General features: G+C 39.6%; 1 protein-coding gene across 3 annotated transcripts in view; it reads left to right on the plus strand.

Moving 5' to 3' along the window:
- Positions 1-21,635, plus strand: part of oprl1 (opiate receptor-like 1) — a 34,480-nt gene that overhangs the window by 8,698 nt on the left and 4,147 nt on the right. Inside the window, exons 1-2 of one of the 3 annotated variants that reach the window (XM_060936882.1) lie at positions 17,050-17,063; positions 18,597-18,949. In XM_060936882.1, coding sequence (XP_060792865.1) covers positions 18,607-18,949 — 343 coding nt within the window. In that variant the 5' untranslated portion in view covers positions 17,050-17,063; positions 18,597-18,606. Of the gene's footprint in view, positions 1-17,049; positions 17,064-18,596; positions 18,956-21,635 lie in introns of those variants that run through there. The other 2 variants (XM_060936880.1, XM_060936881.1) reach the window with 2 other exon arrangements.

Here is a 21,635-nt window from a genome sequence, read left to right on the forward strand (position 1 = left end):
AACTTGGAAAAAAAAAATCGTGGCCCACTAGATGGTGCTTTGCGGCCCACAAATGGGTTTCCCAGTGATTGAGAAACACTGAACTAATGCATTTATTACTATTGCTTCAGGTAAGCTTGATGTAAAGTATAACCCTGATTCCAAAAGATTTGGGATGCTGTGTAAAACATAAATAAAAACAGAATGCAATGATTTGCAAATCCTTTTCAACCTACAGTGCCAGTCAACAGTTTGGACACACCTACTCATTCGTAGGTTTTTCTGAATTTTGACTATTTTCTACATTGTAGAATAATACTGAAGACATCAAAACTATGAAATAACATATGGGCCATGTATGGAATTATGTGGCAAACAAAAAGGGGTTAAAACAAAATGTTTGACATTTTAGATTCTTCAAAGTAGCCAGCGTTTACCTTGATGACGCTTTACACACTATTGGCATTAGCTTAACCAGCTTCATGAGGTAGTCACCTGGAATGCTTTTCATTTAACAGATGTGCCTCATCAAAAGTTAATTAGTGGATCAGTTTTTTGCCTTCATAATGAGCTTGAGATCATCAAACAGTAAATAGTAAATAATAAAAAGTAAACAGCCCTATTCGACAACTGTAGTAATCTATATTATGTCAAGAACTAAGTAAAGAGAATTGTCATTCAAATTATTTTTACATTGTTTTGATTGGCTGAGCAAACTGTAAATAACTGCCTACAAATAATGATCCACTCATGTGCAGTTAATTTGCACTTTTGTCAACATGGCTTGCATCCCTAAATTGACAAACAGTGAGTTGGCTTCTTTAATTGAAAGTAAAAACAGTGAAAACACAAATAAAAAAACCTCATTGCGCAAACTTTATAATCAGTATTTCAAAAAAAAATTTGAATGATAAAACAATTATTGAACTTGGTTTTCACAAAATATTGTGATTTGTTAGTGTCTCGCAAGCAATTATTTGCCTTTGCCTTTGGCATTGGCAAATAATTGCTTGCTCACCACTAACAAATCACAATATTTTGTTCAACCTTGTCCAATAATTGCTTAATGACAGCACATCATTACTTTCAGAAATGAAGTGTCTTTTAAGTAATACAAATAAAGAAAAAACATTGAATTAGAAGGTGTGTCCAAACTTTTGACTGATACTGTATGTTCAGTTGAATATAATACAAAGACAAGATATTTAATGTTCAAACTGATAATCAGTCAGAATGAGTGTATATTTACAAAAACAAAGTTTATCAGTTTTGCACAGCGTCCCAACTTTTTCGGAATCAGAATTGTATTATCAATATAACTACTACTGCTTAAAAAACAATTATAATAACAACAAAATAATAACATGGCTCCCCCCTTTTTAAGAGATCAAAGGTAGTTGGACAAACTAACATTAATCATAAGTTCAATTGCAATTTTTAATAATTCCTTGCAAATCATTTGCGGTCAATGACTGACTGACGTCTGAAACACATCACAAGACTGGGTTTCTACACTGATCACGCTGGGTTTCTACACTGATGATGCTCTGCAAGGCCTTTACTGCTGCTGTCTTCAGTTCCTGCTTGTTCTTGGGGCATTTTGTCTTCAGGATTACCTTCAGCAAGTGAAATGCTTGTTCATTTGGATTCAGTTCAGGTAATTTACTTGGCCATTGAAGACCATTCCACTTCCTTGCCATATACAAGTCCTGGGTTGCTTTCAAAGCATGCTTTAGGTCATCCATCTGCACTGTGAAGCACCATCTAATGGGTTTGAAGCATTTGGCTGAATCTGAGCAGATAATATAGCCCTAAATACTTAATAATTAATTCTGCTTTTGTCACATCATCAATAAATACAAGAGAACCTGTTCCATTAGCAGCCATACATGGCCACACCTTAAGATGAAGTGGTCTACTTAAGATCATGAGCAGTTCCTACCCTTTTCCATGCTCTTACCATCATTCTGGTACAAGTTGATCTTTGTCTCAGCTGTCCATAGGAAGATATTTCATAGTGGTACAGCCTTTTTAAGATGTTTTTGTTTTATCTGGTCTTCCTGTTTTTGAGGTTTACCAGTTCTTTACTTCTTGTGGAAACCCTCTGGATTTAACCTGGTGAAGACGTCACTTGATTGTTGATTCTGTATTTACTCCAGTGTATGCACCTCTTGGTTATTGATACAGATACGCCTGCCTCCTGGAGGGTATTATTGATCTCCGCCAACTGTTGTGAAGGTGTTTATCTTCACCAGCAAAAGATTCTTCTGTCACCCAACAGACTTATTCTGTGTAGTTATCCTGGACTTTGGTGTTCCTAAGTGCACCAGTGCATTCTTTCATTATAAGAATGTTCCAAATAGCTAATTTGGCAACACCTAATCTCATCTCATTATCTGTAGCTGCTTTATCCTGTTCTACAGGGTCGCAGGCAAGCTGGAGCCTATCCCAGCTGACTATGGGCGAAAGGCGGGGTACACCCTGGACAAGTCGCCAGGTCATCACAGGGCTGACACATAGACACAGACAACCATTCACACTCACATTCACACCTATGGTCAATTTAGAGTCACCAGTTAACCTAACCTGCATGTCTTTGGACTGTGGGGGAAACCGGAGCACCCGGAGGAAACCCACGCGGACACGGGGAGAACATGCAAACTCCACACAGAAAGGCCCTCGCCGGCCACGGGGCTCGAACCCGGACCTTCTTGCTGTGAGGCGACAGCGCTAACCACTACACCACCATGCCGCCCACACCTAATGTTATTTTTAATTTTTTTACTATATCCCTGATGGATTTGTTTTAATTTTTCAGCCTAATGATGACTTACTTCACTGGTAACTCTTTGGACTTATTGAGCATTAACAGCAGCTGATTCCAAATGCAAATGCCACATCCAGCTCTAGACTTTTTACTTAGTTACTTGTTCTTTTTAAGTATCTCAGGGTTTTGTTCATGAGTGAGGGTAAGGGGGAGCGGGAGTTGGACGGACGGATCAGAGCAGCGTCAGCAGTGATGCGGACGCTAAACCGGTCTGTTGTGGTAAAGAGAGAGCTGATCCAAAAGGCAAAGCTCTCAATTTACTGGTCCACCTACGTTCCCACTCTCACCTATGGTCACGAGCTATGACTATGAAAAAATGAGATCGTGGATATAAGCGTGGATCGTGGATATGACTAGTGGATATAAGCGTGGATCATGGATATAACTAGTGACTGAAAGAATGAGATCGTGGATATAAGTGGTAGAAATGAGTTTTCTCCACAGGGTGGCTGGCTCTCCCTTAGAGACAGGGTGAGAAGCTTGGTCATTCAGGAGAGACTCAGAGTAGAACCGCTGCTCCTCCACATCGAAAGGAGTCAGTTGAGGTGGTTCGGGCACCTTGTTAGGATGCCCCCTGGACGCCTCCCAAGGGAAGTTTTCTGGGCATGCCCCACCAGGAGGAGACCCCGGGGCAGACACAGGACATGCTGGAGAGATTACATCTCTCGGCTGGCCTGGGAAAGCCTCGGTATTCCCCCGGAAGAGTTGGTGGAGGTGGCCGGGGAGAGGGAGGTCTGGGCTGCTTAGGCTGCTACCCCCGCGACCTGGATCCGGATAAGCGATAGAAGATGGATGGATGGATGGATGGATGGATGGATGGATGGATGGATGGATTGTTCTCTCCATTATTTCATTTATAACACACACTTATTCATGGAATAGCTGAGCAACCAATTGTCTTTTGAGCCCTTAAAAAAGGAGGGGCCACATATATAAAGTGCTGTAATTCCAACACTGTTCACCCAGTTTGAATACGAATAAAAAATTAAAGCTGAAAGTCTGCACTTTGGACTCGTATGGGCCATGTGGGCTCATATTGGGGGCAGCCATGCCCTGTAGGTTAGAGCAGCCTTTCTCAACCGGGGTGCCGCAGCACCCTGGGGTGCCATCTGGCTTCGGTAGGGGTGCTGTCAAAAAATTATATATTCTAACACTGAAATAAATAAAATGAATTAAAATTCCAAAAAACAATAGTTACACTAATGCAGATCATCGCCGCCTCATGCATCATCAAAATTTGTCTCACAGCCCCCTTTCCCATGTCACAACGTCACTGCCAGGGTCAGCGTATGGTCAGTGTGACTGCGTATATTTTATATGGGGGTGCCTTGAGAATTTGCATACTTCTGAAGGGTGCCGTGACCGAAAAAAGGTTGAGAAACGCTGGGTTAGAAAAGCAGCCTTGGGTCCAAAGGGTCAGTTCGATTCCTGAGACTGGCATGAAAAATGTGAGGGAAGTTGAGCAAATGAACAGCACTTTCCCCTCCTTCAGTATCATGGCTAAAGTGCCGTTGAGCAAGGCACCTAACCTCCAACTGCTCCCTGGGTGCTGTAGCATATCTGCCCACTGCTATGTGTGTGTGCTCGTTGCTCACGTGTGTGTTCACTGCTTCAGATGGGTTAAATGTAGAGGAGGAGTTTTGCTGTGCTTGAGTGTACGTGTGACAAATAAAAGCTTTTTCTTCATATGTATTGTTTCATTTCAGTTGTAATATACTGTGGTAAACAGCTAAAATAACATTAACTTTGTCAGTGTCCAAATATTTATGGACCTGGCTGTATATGCTTCTTATGATGGTTAAAACATTGTGAAATGCATATTTACATTTCTTTACTTTGTTCTGTTTATTATGTCATCAGTTGAAAGTCAGAAATGAAGTGATTTGATTGAACATGGTGAAAAGGTTTGCTTTCTTGTATTTGTGACTTATCTACCGAAAAAAGAAGATAAATTATTTCTGTTGTAACATGAGTGACAGGAACACTTGCTTATTCTGATCTAGCTTTGATCACAGTCTTGCTTCCTATATAGATGATGTTCTGTTCTGTTCATCCGGTGATCCCTCCGTTATCAGACCGCCTGCTGCCAATTAAGTGGCAGGCAGGGGTGGGGTGGTGTCTGGAGGATGACTGTGGGGTAGACTTAGTGTCAATGGATATATAAGATTATTGATGGAGTATGGCGCATAAGCAGTACAGACTGGCTTTTGCAATGGGAGCAGTTACTAATGTGTCTACTACATGAGCAAATTTTACCTTTTTTACAAAAAAAAATAATTATATACATATATATATATATATATATATATATATATATATATATATATATATATATATATATATAACATTTTTTAATTGTTTTTGATGGTTTCATACATTTGGTAATGATACCATTTTTATTTTCTATATATTTATCAACACATATCGCCATTGTGGCACAGGAGCCTGTGATTGGTGGACAGCCGACAAAGAGTGTCTCCCATTGGTTGTAAATCATGACATAAAAATCGTAAGCACATATGGGACCCGCTGATTGGCTGTTCACATACTGAAGCCAAGTGGAGATGTCCGGCATCTGTTGCTGTTGTCTGAAGAAAACTACAGCTAAAAAAGCTCTACTACTGGATTACTTGGACAATCTTAGTCAGAAAGAAGCGAAGGATAGATATACATGGAAATTAGAGTTTATTAACGGTTATGATCTGTACAAAATTCCTCAAAATTTGTGGCCTAGTGTTAGCATTAGCTACATGTTGGAATATACATTCTTTTTCCCGAAAAGTCCCGACACAGAAGAACAGTTTAAAAAAAAAAAAACTACAGAAGCGAGTAAACCTTCTTTTTGTAAAGACTTTTTCTCAACATCAGCTTTTGGGAACAGAATGTTGCAAAAGCCAAAGCATTTACTCTCAAAGGGCCCTGACCTAAACTGTAAGCTAGATGGTCTCCCCACCTGTCCATGTCTTATCAACCTCAAGGACGTCTAGTTACAGAGCTATCTGCACTCTGTCATTTATACAGTGATGCTTATTATTGTTAAAACAATATCTGAAGTGTTATTTGTAAAAATAACAAAATATCTTGCTCTAGACTTTCAAAGAATATTGTAAGATTTTATTTTAATTTTATCTAATAGTGAATGGTACAATAATTACAAACGCTAACAGAATCAGCACATTTCAGTTGTAGCTATAGTAACTATAATCATTCTTGTAATAATAATTTCAATAAACGGTTAATGTTCAGTTCCCTTTTCAATAATTCTCGATTCAAAGGCACAACTGAGTCACACAGGTTGATCAGTGTGTAACGGACAGTAACACTTTTATCCAAAACAGTTTTTCCTGCCTTAGTCGATTTATTTCCATTTCATATGTGTGCAGCTGTTGTAAAGTTCAGTGTGTTTGTGTAGAACTCTCTTGAACTGTAGGTTCCTTTCTGTGCTCTGGTTACACGGTGCTATTTTGCACAGGATTGTGCTCCTTTGATAACAGAAACAAAACTCCAGCATTATTATTATTATTATACTCATTCAAAACTCTCCACGGCTTAATATACCGGTACCCTAAATTATTAATTCTTCTGCTACTAGCACTTACTTCTTTCTGAATGTATCTGCATATATTGATGTTGTTTTGTGAATTTATGATAATTATGCTGCATCACCTATTAAAAAAAATCAACTGCATTCTGTCCTCTCCAAAATAAAATAAAGCTCTGGGCAAGTGGAATTGTTTTTCGGGCAAGTATGTTTTGGTTGCTGCTTGCCCATTGGGCAAGTAAGGCTGGGAGATTTTTTTTCGAGGACTGATTTGTTCTTACCAGCTGTTTTAAACCAACCAGAATATTTGCAATTTTAACCATTTTGTGGGCCCACTTATGAGTCTTTCTTTAAGTGCTGTTCCTGCCTCAAGGTCAGAAACAATGTAATTCGCCAAATTCCTTTTGGAAGGATGTCTGGTTTTATATTGCACGAGAACTGTGTCTCTGTTACAATGTGTGGCAGAGGCAGACGGCTGTTCTTGCACTACAAAGAAAGCAGAAAGAGTGAAAACAAAACATGTCCACCATAAGCAGCTGAAGTGGAAAATGGCAGTGGTGACAGAACCAGCTTTAGCAAACCTTAAATGTGATTAATTACTGAGTTCATGCAAGGTAGTGCATTTATTTCTTTTTCATTGACGGCTTAATGAAATAACTTTAATTGAACTTCAGAGCCAGGTTTGTTTATGGTTTTATGACAGAAATGAAGTTTGTGGATTTATGACAGTTTCTGCCAGAGATGATAATGGTGCATCTGCTGTATCTATAAATGCCTGCTGTACAAGAGCTCATAGTGCTTCTGCTCTCACCAGGATATCACAACCATTTGCATTAGTGAACATTTATTTATTATTTAGATGGCATTTTACGAGGGTTACAAATTTATGTCTGCAAGGATAATTTCTTTTTTAACTTTTTTTCATAGATACATAGAACAAGAAAGAGAAGGAAAAAACACAACATCATGGAACAAAACAGTTGTTCCCTTATACATCCATGCAAGCATTATACTGATAAAGATACATGTCAGTTCATGTAATAATAGACCAGCCATCACCTCGTAAGGTCACAGACACAATTCATTTCACCCAGTATTGCAAGAATTTATCAATCTGATGATTTTGTGAAAAAGTAATTATCTCCATACTTTGAATATTTGTTACATCTAGTCAGTCTCTGCTGGAGGTTCAGTCTGCAACCATTTTCGTGTTACAGCTTTCTTGCTGGATGCTAACAATATCCATCCATCCATCCATCCATCCATCCATCCATTACATCCATTATCTATAACTGCTTATCCCGTACAGGGTCGCAGGCAAGCTGGAGCCTATCCCAGCTGACTATGGGCGAGAGGCGGGGTACACCCTGGACAAGTCGCCAGGTCATCGCAGGTGCTAACAATATCTTCAAAAGATATTTGTCTCGTATTGGTAAATGAGTTGCTATATTACCCAAATAGATTGTAGAGAAGGAGCAGTCAATTCTATCCATCCATCCATTATCCCTAACCGCTTATCTTGTGCAGGGTCGGGGGCAAGCTGCTGTGAGGCGACAGTGCTAACCACTCTACCACCATGCCTCCTTTGTCTTTTTATATCACTTTAAAACATACAGACTATTTCATCAAAATAGTAAACTAAAATAAATACAATATAATTGATTATCTATTACAAATAAAAGCAAAAATCTTTGTGGCAGTTAAGGCAATTTCAGAATGAAAGATTTTGAGTTGTCCTTAATTCAAGCAAAAGCTATAAACGCCATTTAAATCCACGTTGTCCTGCCGCCTTTTTTTAAAAACGTTTTACAAGACCCTCTTTTAGTGGACTCCTTTTTCCCCCCAGTTGTAAAACGACCTTGGGTGTGAGAAAGGCGCTATATAAATTGAACTTATTATTATTATTATTATTATTATTGTTGTTGTTGTTGTTAAGGGAGGTGTAAACTCCATGGAAATAAGTTAATAATACATTTCTATTGAAATAACCAACTTATTTACACAATAGTTAACAGTAATGGTGTTACTGCTGTTAGAATATCAACTGCATGTTCGTTTTGCTCTTTACCCATCACTGCTCATGGATTATGCCACATTTTAACTTTTCCGTCACTCTTACTCTTGCAAGCTCACTTTGATACCGAACAATTGATCTCAGTTATCGGAAGCTCCAATAACTCTGCAGACTCTTGCATAAATAAAAGAGAAACATTTTTAAAGTGTGGAATTGTTTTTTTTTGTTGCAAGAGCTGGTCTGAAGCTGATGAAGAGAAAACTCTGGGCTGTTGGGCTTTAATTCTTCCAAAATATGTAACAGGAAAAAGGTGGCAGAAATTGTTTTGCAGAGAAATTCATATTTCAAATAGAGTAAAAGACTTGTGTTTATAGTGGTAACCATGCCAAGGGGGGAAATCCTAGGCTATATTTATATTGTGTGTGGCTGATGAACAAAGATTTTGGTGGGAAAGGACAACATTAATAAAAACACAGCCTCAAACAAAATTAAGCTGAGATGCTTTCACACTTGATTTATGCTGTAGGCTATTATCAAGTGAATTTTTTTAGAATAACCCTGGAACAGACAGTTGAAACTTGCTAACATCCAGCATACCACCAAACAGCTCATTTTAAGTGGTTTTATATGTACCTTTGTTCAGCTACGTATGTTTGATACAGCAGGTGTGTTTTCTTTCACCATTGTCATCATGTAAGAGGTGTACACAGCAGTGCTAATATTATTAACCACAGTTGCCACAAAAATTCCCAGCCTAATTAAATCTTAAAATCCAAACAAAAGACCAGGAACTAACCCCAAATATTCAGGCATGGTAAAAGGGAGACATTTTTCTTCTTTTTCTCAGCCTTTGCATGGATGCACACACGTTTCTGGTGTATGGACAGTATACTCACAATAATCCCTCTTTCTGTCTTCCAATCTTTGCAATATATCCATCCATCCATTATCTATACCACTTATCCATAAGGTTCGCGGGGGAAGCTGGAGACAATCCCAGCCGACTTCGGGCAAGACGTGGGGTACACCCGGGGCAGGTCGCTAATCTCTCACACGGTTAGCACAGAGACGAACAACCATTAAAACATATTCACAACTATGGGCAATTTAGAGTAGCAATTGACCTAATCCTTTGGACTATGGGAGAAAACCGGAGCATGCAGAGGAAACCCACACATGCATGGGGAGAACATGCAAACTCCACACAGAAAGGCCCCAATTGGCCATGAGGTTCAAACCCAGAACCTTTTTGCTGTGAAGCGATAGTGCTAACCACTGTACCACCGTGCCATCATTTCCAATATATCTTACAGGTAAATTAAAAATGATTCTATACGTATACATCATGGGCATACTGTCTGCACGTGCAAATTTAAAAAAAGGAGTAATTTCTAAATTTATTTTGATATGTTCATACTGTCTGCAGTGAAATACAGGATATTTCATATTTTGTCTGGTCAATTTCATTTCATTTGTGAATATATATCCATTGCTGCATTTCAGGCCTGCAACACATTCCAAAAAAGTTAGCATGGGGGCAATTTAGGGCTAGTAATAAGGTAAAAAATGAAACAATGATGTCAACAGATGATTGTAATCAGGATTTGGTGCAAAATCAGTATCCAGGAAAGGCCTCATCTTTGAGGAGCAAAGATGGGCTGAAAATCTCCAGTTTTTCGACAAATGTGTGAGAAAATTTTTGAAATCTTTAATAACATTATTCCTCAAAGAAAGATATCAAAAGATTTGGATGCACTGTCTATGGTGCATAATATCATTAATAATTCAAGGAATCTGGAATAATTTTGATGCATAAAACTCAAGGGCAGAAGCCTAAGCTTAACACCCGTGATATCTGATCCCTCAGATGGAACTGCATCAAGAACCATCATTCATCTATAGCTGATATAACCACATGACTTTGGCAAACCATTGTTAAGCACTACAATACGGAGTTACATCCACAAATGCCAGTTAAAACTTTACTGTGCAAAAAAAAAAAAAAGGCTTATGTCAGCTATGTCCAGAAGCGCCGTCAACTTCTCTGGGCTCTGAGGCATCTGGGATGGACCATCACACAGTGGAAATGTGTATTGTGGTCAGATGAATCAGTATTCCAGGTCTTTTTTTGTAAGAAGTGGATGCCATGTGCTCCGGACCAAAGACAAACAGAACCATCCAGACTGTTCCCAGCAACAAGTCCAAAAGCCAGGGTCTGTCATGGTGTGGGATTGTGTTGGTGCCCTTGGCGAAGGTAACTAACACTTCTGTGATGACAGCATTAATGCAGAAAAGTACATTGACATTTTGGAGCAACATATGCTGCCTTCAAGACAATATCTTTTCCAGGGAAATTTCAACAAGACAATGCAAAACCATATTTTGCACACATTACAAAGGCATGGCTGAGGATGTAGAGGGTGCCTGTCCCTCCTGTCCCTAATAGAAAATGTGTGGCGAATTTTGAAACAAAAAATGACAACAACAACCCTGTACTATTGCACACCTTAAAGGGCTGATGACACGAACATGACTCTATGCAATTTCTTAAATAAACTATACAACATGGCAAACATGTTAGATTTCTGTTATAATTACATGAAAAGAAGCTGTTGTTACGCGAATATCCAACTTTTAATTGCACAGCACAAGAAAACTGGGTCCGTGGCTCGTGGCCATGTTGTGACGTCAGCGGAAGAACACGCTGCGGTTCACTGGCTGTTCTACTCTGGTTCTACTCAATGGAAATGGCACATGAAAACGCCGGTGAACTCTCTAGTGCTAGCTCTTCCTCTTCTGGGAGTCTAGAATTGTGTTGATCTCTTCCGAATAGAATCTATGATAGCCTACCCTCTTTACCCTTTGCCTCTCGTTGCTAGGCGGCAGTTACATGAAAGCCGCAAGCTTTCACAAGCAAATACATGACTGATATCATGCCGACTTTATGATTACATTTATGATTATCATGTAGAACCTATAGCTCTACGTACCTTTATCTTATGTTGTTTCACAACACATGTTCTGACAGGAGGACTGTCTTTGGATCCGGCATAGCTACTAGTAGACCCCCTCCGGAATACTGGCAGTGTTGCCAGATTGGGAGGTTTCCTGCCCAGTTGGGCGGTTTCAAGTGCATTTTGGTGGGTTTTGAACATATTTTGGGCTGGAAAACGTCAGCAGTATCTGTTGCCAGATACTGCTGACGTTTTCCAGCCCAAAATATGTTCAAAACCCACCAAAATGCACTTGAAACCGCCCAACTGGGCGGGAAACCTCCCAATCTGGCAACACTGTGTAGGCACTGCTGATGGTAGTAACACACGTTTGTGCTGAACTGAACACCCAAGAGATTCTTTTAAGCTGGGAAGGGTGTCAAAACAATCCAAATCGAAGTGTTCAGAGCACAGGACGGATGTTGGTGAGGGCTCCCACTTGTCACGAGTGCGCCTGACTTGCTTCACCCACTTCGCATGCAGCTCGGGATCTCTGGGAAACTTGAATAAACTTACCCCATCCTTGTGGGTTTTGGAGCAAAAGCCGGCAACACAATGCGAAGGCATAATAACTATATATATATATATATATATATATATATATATATATATATATATAATGTATAATAAAAATACTAATAATGATAAACTGAACACCTGTCGCATCAACAACAAACTGGTAAGTTAGGAGGAAGGTTCTTTCGCTGACGTCATATAGCTCCTCCTCCTCTTTCATCTCCTGGGTGCTGCAGCCCCGTCAAATTTACCCAAATAGCCGCGTTTTTTATCATAACTTGTAAAATAGGCGCCTTCGTGAATTAATATATGGATCATCGGGAATTACTTTTTTATGTTATAAAACATCGCCAAAGATGTCAAAAACGTGTCATCAGCACTTTAAGATATGTTTGCAGGAAGGATGAGACCAGAATAATATCTTGGTGTCTTTAGTCCCTAAACATTTTTTTTCAGTGTTGTGAGAAGGAATGGCAACATTATCAGTGGGAAATGCTTTACTGCCCCAACTTTTTTGAAATGTGTTGTAAGAATCTGAATTGAAATAAGTGTTTATTTTGGAAAAACAACAACAAAACAATAAAATTCATGAGGTAAAACATCAAATAATGTGCTGTTGTATTGTTTTGCATTACAGTTCAAAGAGCATTGCGCATATATATAATATTAGGAATACGACAGGGGTGGCACGGTGGTGTAGTGGTTAGCGCTGTCGCCTCACAGCAAGAAGGTCCGGGTTCGAGCCCCGTGGCCGGTGAGGGCCTTTCTGTGTGGAGTTTGCATGTTCTCCCCGTGTCCGCGTGGGTTTCCTCCGGGTGCTCCGGTTTCCCCCACAGTCCAAAGACATGCAGGTTAGGTTAACTGGTGACTCTAAATTGACCGTAGGTGTGAATGTGAGTGTGAATGGTTGTCTGTGTCTATGTGTCAGCCCTGTGATGACCTGGCGACTTGTCCAGGGTGTACCCCGCCTTTCGCCCGTAGTCAGCTGGGATAGGCTCCAGCTTGCCTGCGACCCTGTAGAACAGGATAAAGCGGCTAGAGATAATGAGATGAGATGAGGAATACGACAGTTGTAGCCCCTTTCCTGAAGATGTCTGTGCGTGGTGGCTCTTGATGCACTGGCACCAGCCTCAGTCCAATCCTTGTGAAGCACTCCCAAGTTCTTCAGTCAACTTTTCTTGATAATCCTCTCAAGTCTGTGGTCATCCCTGTTGATTGTGCACCTTTTCCAGCCAGCCTTTTCAGCAATGACCTTCTGTGGCTTACCCTCCTTGTAGAGGGTGTTGATGATCGTCTTCTGGACAACTGTCAAGTCAGCAGTCTTGCCTATGATTGTGATTGCGGGTACTGAACTAGACTTTTCTGTTCACCATAGTTGTTTAAAGCAGGATTATATGAGTTTCTGTATCCTTCCTGGCAGCTCAAAATAATCTGTCCATTTTCCCCTGAACTCTCTTATCAGAAAAGCATTTCCAACCACAGAACTATCACATGCTCAATGTTTTTTGTTTTTCATACCATTCTGTGTAAACTCTAGAGACTGTTATGTATGAAAATTTCAAGATATCAGCAGTTTCTGAAATACTCAAACCAGCCAGTGTGGTCCCAACAGCCATGCCATGATCAAAGTTACAGAGATCACACTTTTTTTTTTTTTGGATCTGATGTTTGATGCGAACATTAACGGAAGCTCTTGACCTGAATCTGCACCATTTTTTGCATGTTACTGCTGCCACTTAATTGCATGAATGTGCAGGTGTATACAAGTTCTTAATAAACTGGATGGTGAGTGTATATAGGTTGTTTATTTTTAATTTAAAGTATAATTTTATTTATTTGTTTTTCACTAAGGGATATGGCTTGGATTAAAGATCTTTACCCAGATTGGTCCCTTGTGCTTTTGTTGTTTATTTTGCTGATTAGTTTTCTCTGTGCATAGCTTGGCTCATTATTATAACCCCAGTCACTCATTCAGATCTCATATCCTCTTTCGTCAGCCTCCCCTCTCTTGTTCCCTCTTTAGCAGCAGCTAATGACCTGAGACCAGCCCATGTCTGTATAGATGCCCAAGAAGCATCTCATCTCATCTCATTATCTCTAGCCGCTTTATCCTTCTACAGGGTCGCAGGCAAGCTGGAGCCTATCCCAGCTGACTACGGGCGAAAGGCGGGGTACACCCTGGACAAGTCGCCAGGTCATCACAGGGCTGACACATAGACACAGACAACCATTCACACTCACATTCACACCTACGGTCAATTTAGAGTCACCAGTTAACCTAACCTGCATGTCTTTGGACTGTGGGGGAAACCGGAGCACCCGGAGGCAGGGGCGCAGATACGTTTTTTGAACTGGGGGGGACAAAGCTGCCAGCAAACCAACCCCAACCCCGATATGCCTGTCAAACTTGTGGGTTACCATAGCAACCAAGCTCGAGCTTGCAACCTGTGCAGTCTGCGCAGCTCAACCAACCGAATATCAGTCTTTGTTTTGTTTTATGTGAGTTTTTGCAACTATGTATACACTGCTGTGCACCTCAATAAACCGAATGGTAATTAGTCTTTTGATTTTTCCGTGAGGTTTGCCTTATGCAAAGAAAGACAGCATAGACGTTTTTTCCTTCCTATAAGTGGGGGGGACCGAGTGAGGTGAATTTAAATCTGGGTGGGACGAATCCCACCCGTCCCCCCCTCTATCTGCGCCCGTGCCCGGAGGAAGCCCACGCGGACAAGGGAGAACATGCAAACTCCGCACAGAAAGGCCCTCGCCGGCCACGGGGCTCGAACCCGGACCTTCTTGCTGTGAGGCGACAGCGCTAACCACTACACCACCGTGCCGCCCCCCCAAGAAGCATGATGGGAATAAATATTTCATAAAGACAAAGAGAGGTGTTTTATGTAGGTGTGTTTCTGTATTTTGTTTACATTAACCAACATTTACTATCTGTCCATAAACAGATGCTCTGAAGTAGTAGCATGATAAAAAAAAAGTTATCGCCCTATATTTTATATTTGTCTCTCTATATATATTTTTATAGAGCTTTTCAGAATCAATATTGTTTGATGGATGAATCGTCAATCTAATTGAAAATCTTACCGTTATATATTGGGGGTTATATGTAGGCCTATGGATATGCCTTATCCATATAACTGTATAAACCAGAGAATTCAAAAATCAGTATTAATGATTGTTAAAAATTCACGTAATGTCACTTTTTATCGAGCTAAAATAGTATACAACATAAAATAAGGAGTTTGTGTTTTGCAACTTTTAGTTAATACTGCATATTGGAGCAACCACTGTTATGTGGCATCCTAGACACATGCACACATTTCCTTTCTACTTTTTTTCTCCTAGTATGTCACATGTTGCTTCATAAAGATGCTTTTTGATTAGTCATAGATAAGCATATTTCTAATGATGCCCTCTGAAATACATCCTCACACCTGGGGATGAGGAAAGAAGAGAGACGATAACAGTGAAACATGTATGAGGATGTAGTCATTAAAAAGTTCATTATAATAATTTGATTTCTCAGCTTTCATCTGCCATAGACTTGGACTCTCCCAAACACACAAAACATCATGAGGACTGATGCCAAATAGAGTCAGTACAGGAAATTACATGGAAATCAAAACACATTTTCCAGGCAACTGGTTTATAACACAGTTAGCTCGTTAAATGCCAATTGACTGGAATGTAATCTTGATCCTCAAAGTCTTTTCCAGTTACTTCTACCTGAATGTTGCCATCCTTTGCTTGAAATCATAATGAGAAGTTTAAGACAAATTATGTATTAAAGCTTAGCATTATGATGTTGCAGGAAATATATTAGCTAAGATCTGTGAGGCCAAACAATATTATTTCATATGCCACTCATTATTGAAAATCAAGCGTTCAAGAATGCACTATACATTTTCTGTCATGGAGCGGTGTAGTGGTTAGCACTATCGCCTCACAGCAAGAAGGTTCTGGGTTTGAGCCCAGTGGCCAACAGGGGCCTTTCTGTGGGGAGTTTGTCCCTGTGTCTGCGTTGGTTTCCTCCAGGTGCTCCGGTTTCCCCCACAGTCCAAAGACATGTAGATTAGGCTAATTGGTGGCTCTAAATTAACCGTAGGTGTGAATGTGAGTGTGAATGGTTGTTTGTGTCTATGTGTCAGTCCTGTGATAACCTGGTGACTTGTCCAGGGTGTACCCTGCCTCTTGCCTATAGTCAGCTGGGATAGGCTCCAGCTTGCCTGTACAGGATAAGTGGTTACGGATGGATGGATGGAGGGGATTTTCTGTCACACTGTAAAGCTACTTTGGAGGAATTTAGTGTTTGCTTGCATTATTGCCAGAAATAAGCCTTTTGTGCCAAGCTGTGGCGATTCTGCTTTCATATTCATAAGGGATAAACATTCAGAAATTCAATAAAAGTAGCATTAAAATAGCAAAATAAATAAAAAAAAAACATTATTTGCAATATTTTGTGCTGCTTATTGTTTTTGCGTTAATACTCCATCAACTGAGAAAAGCATTTTGAAGTTTACCTTCCACATTTTAGTCTTAGAGACAGTTTTTTTCCTGTTTGACAAAATTAGTTTATATTTAGATTGCATGCCCTAATTATAATATTAAAAATTGCAAAAAAAAATTCAGTGAAGAATTTTTCTCTGAAGCACATATATCTGTTCCGAATCAAATCCCATCATTGTTGTATTACAGCTACTTGTATTTTTCACGTGTGAGCCTCATTATTAACAGGTTCCGTCCGTCCGTCTGGTCATGTTTTCATTTCCGGACCATATCTTTAGAACTACTGAAGATCTCTTCATGAAACTTTGTATACATATCAAGCAACATGTGAACTGGTGCCTTTTGTTATTTTGGATTTTTGAAAAAAAGTATTTTTCAAATGTTTACATAAAAAATAGATTTTGACTTAGTTTCTAAGAGCAATGTTCATTTCCGGAGCATATATCCAAAACTATTCATGATACGGACTTGAAACTTGGTATACATGTTAACAAGGTGGTGTAGATGTGCCTTTTCATACTAAGAAATTTGAGAAATTTTAATTTTTCATGTTTCCTTGGAAACAATTTCAGACTTAGTCTCTCAGGTTAGTCTAAGGGGTAGGTTTTGTTTCCAGAGCAGAACTTAAAAACTATGAGTGGTATGGCCTTGGAAGTTGGTATATGTGTTGATTAAGTAATGTATATGTGCCTTTTGGTACTAAGAAATGTGAGAAATTTTAATTTTTAGCTAATCTGGACCAAAGGTCCAGTGGGCTTATGCCATGGGCTGTTGAGATCAGTGTAAAGAGGTAGCGTTGGTTTCCTGCAGCAGAACTTGAAAAATGTGACAAATAATCTCTTGAAACTTGGTATATAGGGTGGGGGATATAGATGACTCCATCTTCTTGTTGTACTTTTTAGTCCTATTCAAAATTAGACATGTCAAACGAGAAAACTAGATATCCTTATGAATGAAAACCAGTAAAAGATTTTTTTTTTAAATTGCACTATGAATATATAAATGGGGAAGAGCGGCAGTTTGCGCTCAGTGGACCTCATTTATCAAGCTGCAAATGAACAGATTTATTTCTAAATTGTTTGTAGAAGCATGACAATTTTTTGTGTAAATTTATGCATGAGAAGACAAACTAATATATGTTGCCATGATCAACTTAAAATCATGCAATTTGCATAGATTACTGTCCTTTTAAAATATACTCTCATATTTAAATTGCTTAATTTTATTACATTTTATGACATTATTTCAGCCTTTAGCAGACATTCAGAGGGACTTACAGAAGCACTTTGTAGTCTCTATCAAGAAACCCAGTTATATTATATTATTGACATTTAATTAATATGAAAAATAAATAAAGTGAGCCAACACAAACCCATAAGTAAAAAAAAAATTAAATCATTTATTCAGTTATAACAAAAGAAATGCCACCATACAAAGGGAGTACAGGCTGGTCTGTGTATACTGTAGCTATAAGCCATAAACAAATGCCTCAACTGATGAATGGTCATGCTTATGGGGGAAAGAATGTTTAAAGTTTATATGATTAAGCTGGCTTATAAATCACTTCCATTTGCCATGGCATCTTCTTTTAACTCTGTACAATTCCAGCACCTTGGGCGAGACATTGAAAAAAAAAGGTAAAATAGCAGTTCCCCAGTTTCTCTGTGCAGTGTGCTTGGTGTCCATGATCACGTGGGTACTGTGCGGGTACTTTTTTTCTCTTCTATTTTTGTTTCACACCATTTTCTTGTAACTCATTTTTATCGCTAGATTTTGACTTTTTTAGGCGCTTTTATATTGCTAAGAATCTTTACTGGCATACAAGCGAGTCAAAATAACAACTTCTGCCTCTCTACCTTTCCTTTCACTATTAACAGCATTTCATGTTTCCAGCCTTCTGTGTCTTTTATGAAGTTCTGTGGTCATCAGTAAACAATATGTGTGAAAATATGAAGAAAAAATATTTTTGAAATTTTTCTCAATCTTGTGGAAATTTTAGTTTGGTATTAGTTTGTTTATGCAAACATTTACACACACAAGATTGATAAATAAGGCCCAATATGCTTCAGAAAGAAAAATTCCAAGTTTAATTCAACATGAACCTTTGCAATATCTGCTTATATTTTTTTGTGTACTTGACTGTTTTAAATTAATGGAACCTGTCTACTTCTTGTCTTCACTCTCTTTCTCAATCCCTTTGGCTATCAGGTACACCAAGATGAAGACAGCCACCAATATATACATCTTTAACCTGGCATTAGCTGACACACTGGTCCTGGCCACACTTCCTTTCCAGGGCACAGATGTATTCCTTGGTTTTTGGCCCTTTGGCAATACCTTGTGCAAGGTAGTGGTTTCCATCGACTACTACAACATGTTCACAAGTGTCTTCACCCTTACTGTGATGAGCATGGACCGCTATGTAGCTGTGTGTCATCCTGTCAAAGCTCTGGATATGAGGACGCCCCACAAGGCCAAGGTGGTCAACATATGTGTGTGGTTACTGGCTTCTGCCATTGGTGTGCCGGCCATGGTGCTTGGAGATGTTGAGGTTGACCATGGTAAGTGTTTGTGTATGTGTGTGTGCGCTTGTGTATGTATCCACCAAGTTGTTGAAATACATTTACAGAATTTGGCAGACACCCTTGAGGAATGGTAAGTCAAACTGAGCCTTGGTAGAGGTTCAGAGAGAACATACAGTGTCTTGCAAAAGTATTCATCCCCTTTGTGTTTGTCCTGTTTTGTCGCATTACTAGCTGGAATTAAAATGGATTTTTGGGGGGGATTAGCACCATTTGATTTACACAACATGCCTACCACTTTAAAGGTGCAAATTGTTGTTGTTTTTTTTAATGTGACACAAACAATAATTAAGATGAAAAACAGAAAGCTGAAGTGTGCATAGGTATTCACCCCCTTTCGTACGAAACTCCTAAATAAGAGCTGGTCCAGCCAATTCACTTCATAAGCCACATAATTAGTTGATTAAGATCCACCTGTGTGCAATCAAAGTGTCACATGATCTGTCACGTGATGCCTGTATAAATCAACCTGTTCTGGAAGGACCCTGACTCTGCGACACTACTAAGAAAGCAACATGAGAACCAAGGAGCACTCCAAACATGTCAGAGACAAAGTTGTGGAGAAGTATAGATCAGGGTTGGGTTATAAAAAATATCCCAAACTTTGAATATCTCAGGGAGCACCATTAAATCCATTATAGCAAAATGGAAAGAATATGGCACCACTACAAACCTGACAAGAGAAGGCCATCCACCAAAACTCACAGACCGGGCAAGGAGGACATTAATCAGAGATTCAACAAAGACACCAAAGATAACACTGAAGGAGCTGCAAAGATCCACAGCGGAGATGGGAGTATCTGTCCATAGGACCACTTTAAGCCATACACTCCACAGAGTGGGGCTTTATGTTAGAGTGGCCAGAAAAGTAATTGCTTAAGAAAACACATTTGGAGTTTGCCCAACAGCATGTGGCAGACTCCCCAAACACATGGAAGAAGATTCTCTGGTCAAATGAGACTAAAATTGATCTTTTTGGTAATCATGGAAAATGCCATGTGTGGCGAAAACCCAACACCCTGAGAACACCATTCCGACAGTGAAGCATGGTGGTGGCAGCATCATGCTGTGGGGATGCTTTTCATCTGCAGGGACCAGTGTGCGAAATTACCGCGTGCCCGGTAGCCCGACGCTATCAACTTTTTCGTCGGGCCATAAACTATAAAAAGTAGCAAGTCCATCATGCCGCAAACATTGGCCCACCCGTGAACGTACATTTTGACGGTTTCATGCTTGTATTACTATGTCCCTAACACTTGACGATTTCATGCTTGTATTACCATGTCCCTAACATGACATGTCCACCTTTTGCAAGGATTGTTTTCATTGGTTATTTTGTCAGATACGTCACAAATCTGTAAAACGAAAGCGAATCAGCTGCCATCTCTTAAATGAGCAGTTTATCACATTACATTTTGCCAACATTGTGGTGCGAGATTCTACAGGAGTGCGCTTTTTCGCCTTTTCGTGACAATCATGTGGAAGTTTCTGGGTTTGCCTGAGAAAAAAGTGAAGCAGAAGAAAACAGAAGAAGAAATCAAAGCTACTAAGAAGCGATATGAGGAAGAAAAGCGGGAGAGGACATTTAAACCAGGTTGGCTGCAGACATAACAATTGGTTGTTGTACTCAAATACACAAAAACAGATGTTTTGCCGACCTTGCCGTTCAATTTATGGTCCGTACGCTGTTAGAAAACCCGGACTGAAAACTGACAAATATCACAAGTATGCAAATGCTCCTCTTGTGTTGGGCTCACAGAACTTCAAAAAACACACACTAGATGTGCATCAGGCATCCGAGGGTCATACATTCACACTGGCCATCAACTTTTAATGCTGGCCATGAACCTTGAAAAGTTAAGAGCCCTGTTGGCCATTTCTGATTTTCAAGATGTTTCACACACTGGCAGGGACAGGAAAGCTGATCAGGACTGAAGGAAAGATGGATGGCACTAAATACAGGGCAATTCTGGAGGGAAACTTATTTGAGTCAGCCAGAGGTTTGAGACTGGGGCAAAGGTTCATGTTCCAGCAGGACAATGACCCGAAACATACTGCTAAAGCTACACTGGAGTGGTTTAAAAGGAAACATTTAAATGTCTTGGAATGGCATAGTCAAAGCCCAGACTTCAATCCAATTGAGAATCTGTGGCATTACTTGAAGATTGCTGTACACCAACACAAACCATCTAACTTGAAGGAGTTGGAGCAGTTTTGCTTCGAGGAATGGGCAAAAATTCCAGTGGCTAGATGTGCTAAACTAATAGAGACATACCCCAAGAGGGTCGAAGCTGTAATTGCAGCAAAAGATGGCTCCACAAAGTGTTGACTTTTGGGGGGGGTTGATTACCTATGCACACTCCAGATTTCTGTTTTTTTTTTTCATCTTAATTATTGTTTGTGTCACAATTAAAAAACAAAAAAACAATTTTCACCTTTAAAGTGGTAGGCATGTTGTGGAAATCAAATGGTGCTAATCCCCCCAAAAAATCGATTTTAATTCCAACTTGTATATTGGGGGGGAAAAAAAAGTCTTGGTTCTTTTTTCTCATGCCACATTAGTGTGGTATAAAACCCCTACAAAATAATACAAGCTGATTTAAATTTAAATATGTAAATAGCTTCACTTCGATTGGCTAACAGAATTTGTGGGTGTGAATGACAC

Source organism: Neoarius graeffei, chromosome 13 (genome assembly GCF_027579695.1).
Source record: "Neoarius graeffei isolate fNeoGra1 chromosome 13, fNeoGra1.pri, whole genome shotgun sequence".
NCBI classification, from domain to species: domain Eukaryota; kingdom Metazoa; phylum Chordata; class Actinopteri; order Siluriformes; family Ariidae; genus Neoarius; species Neoarius graeffei.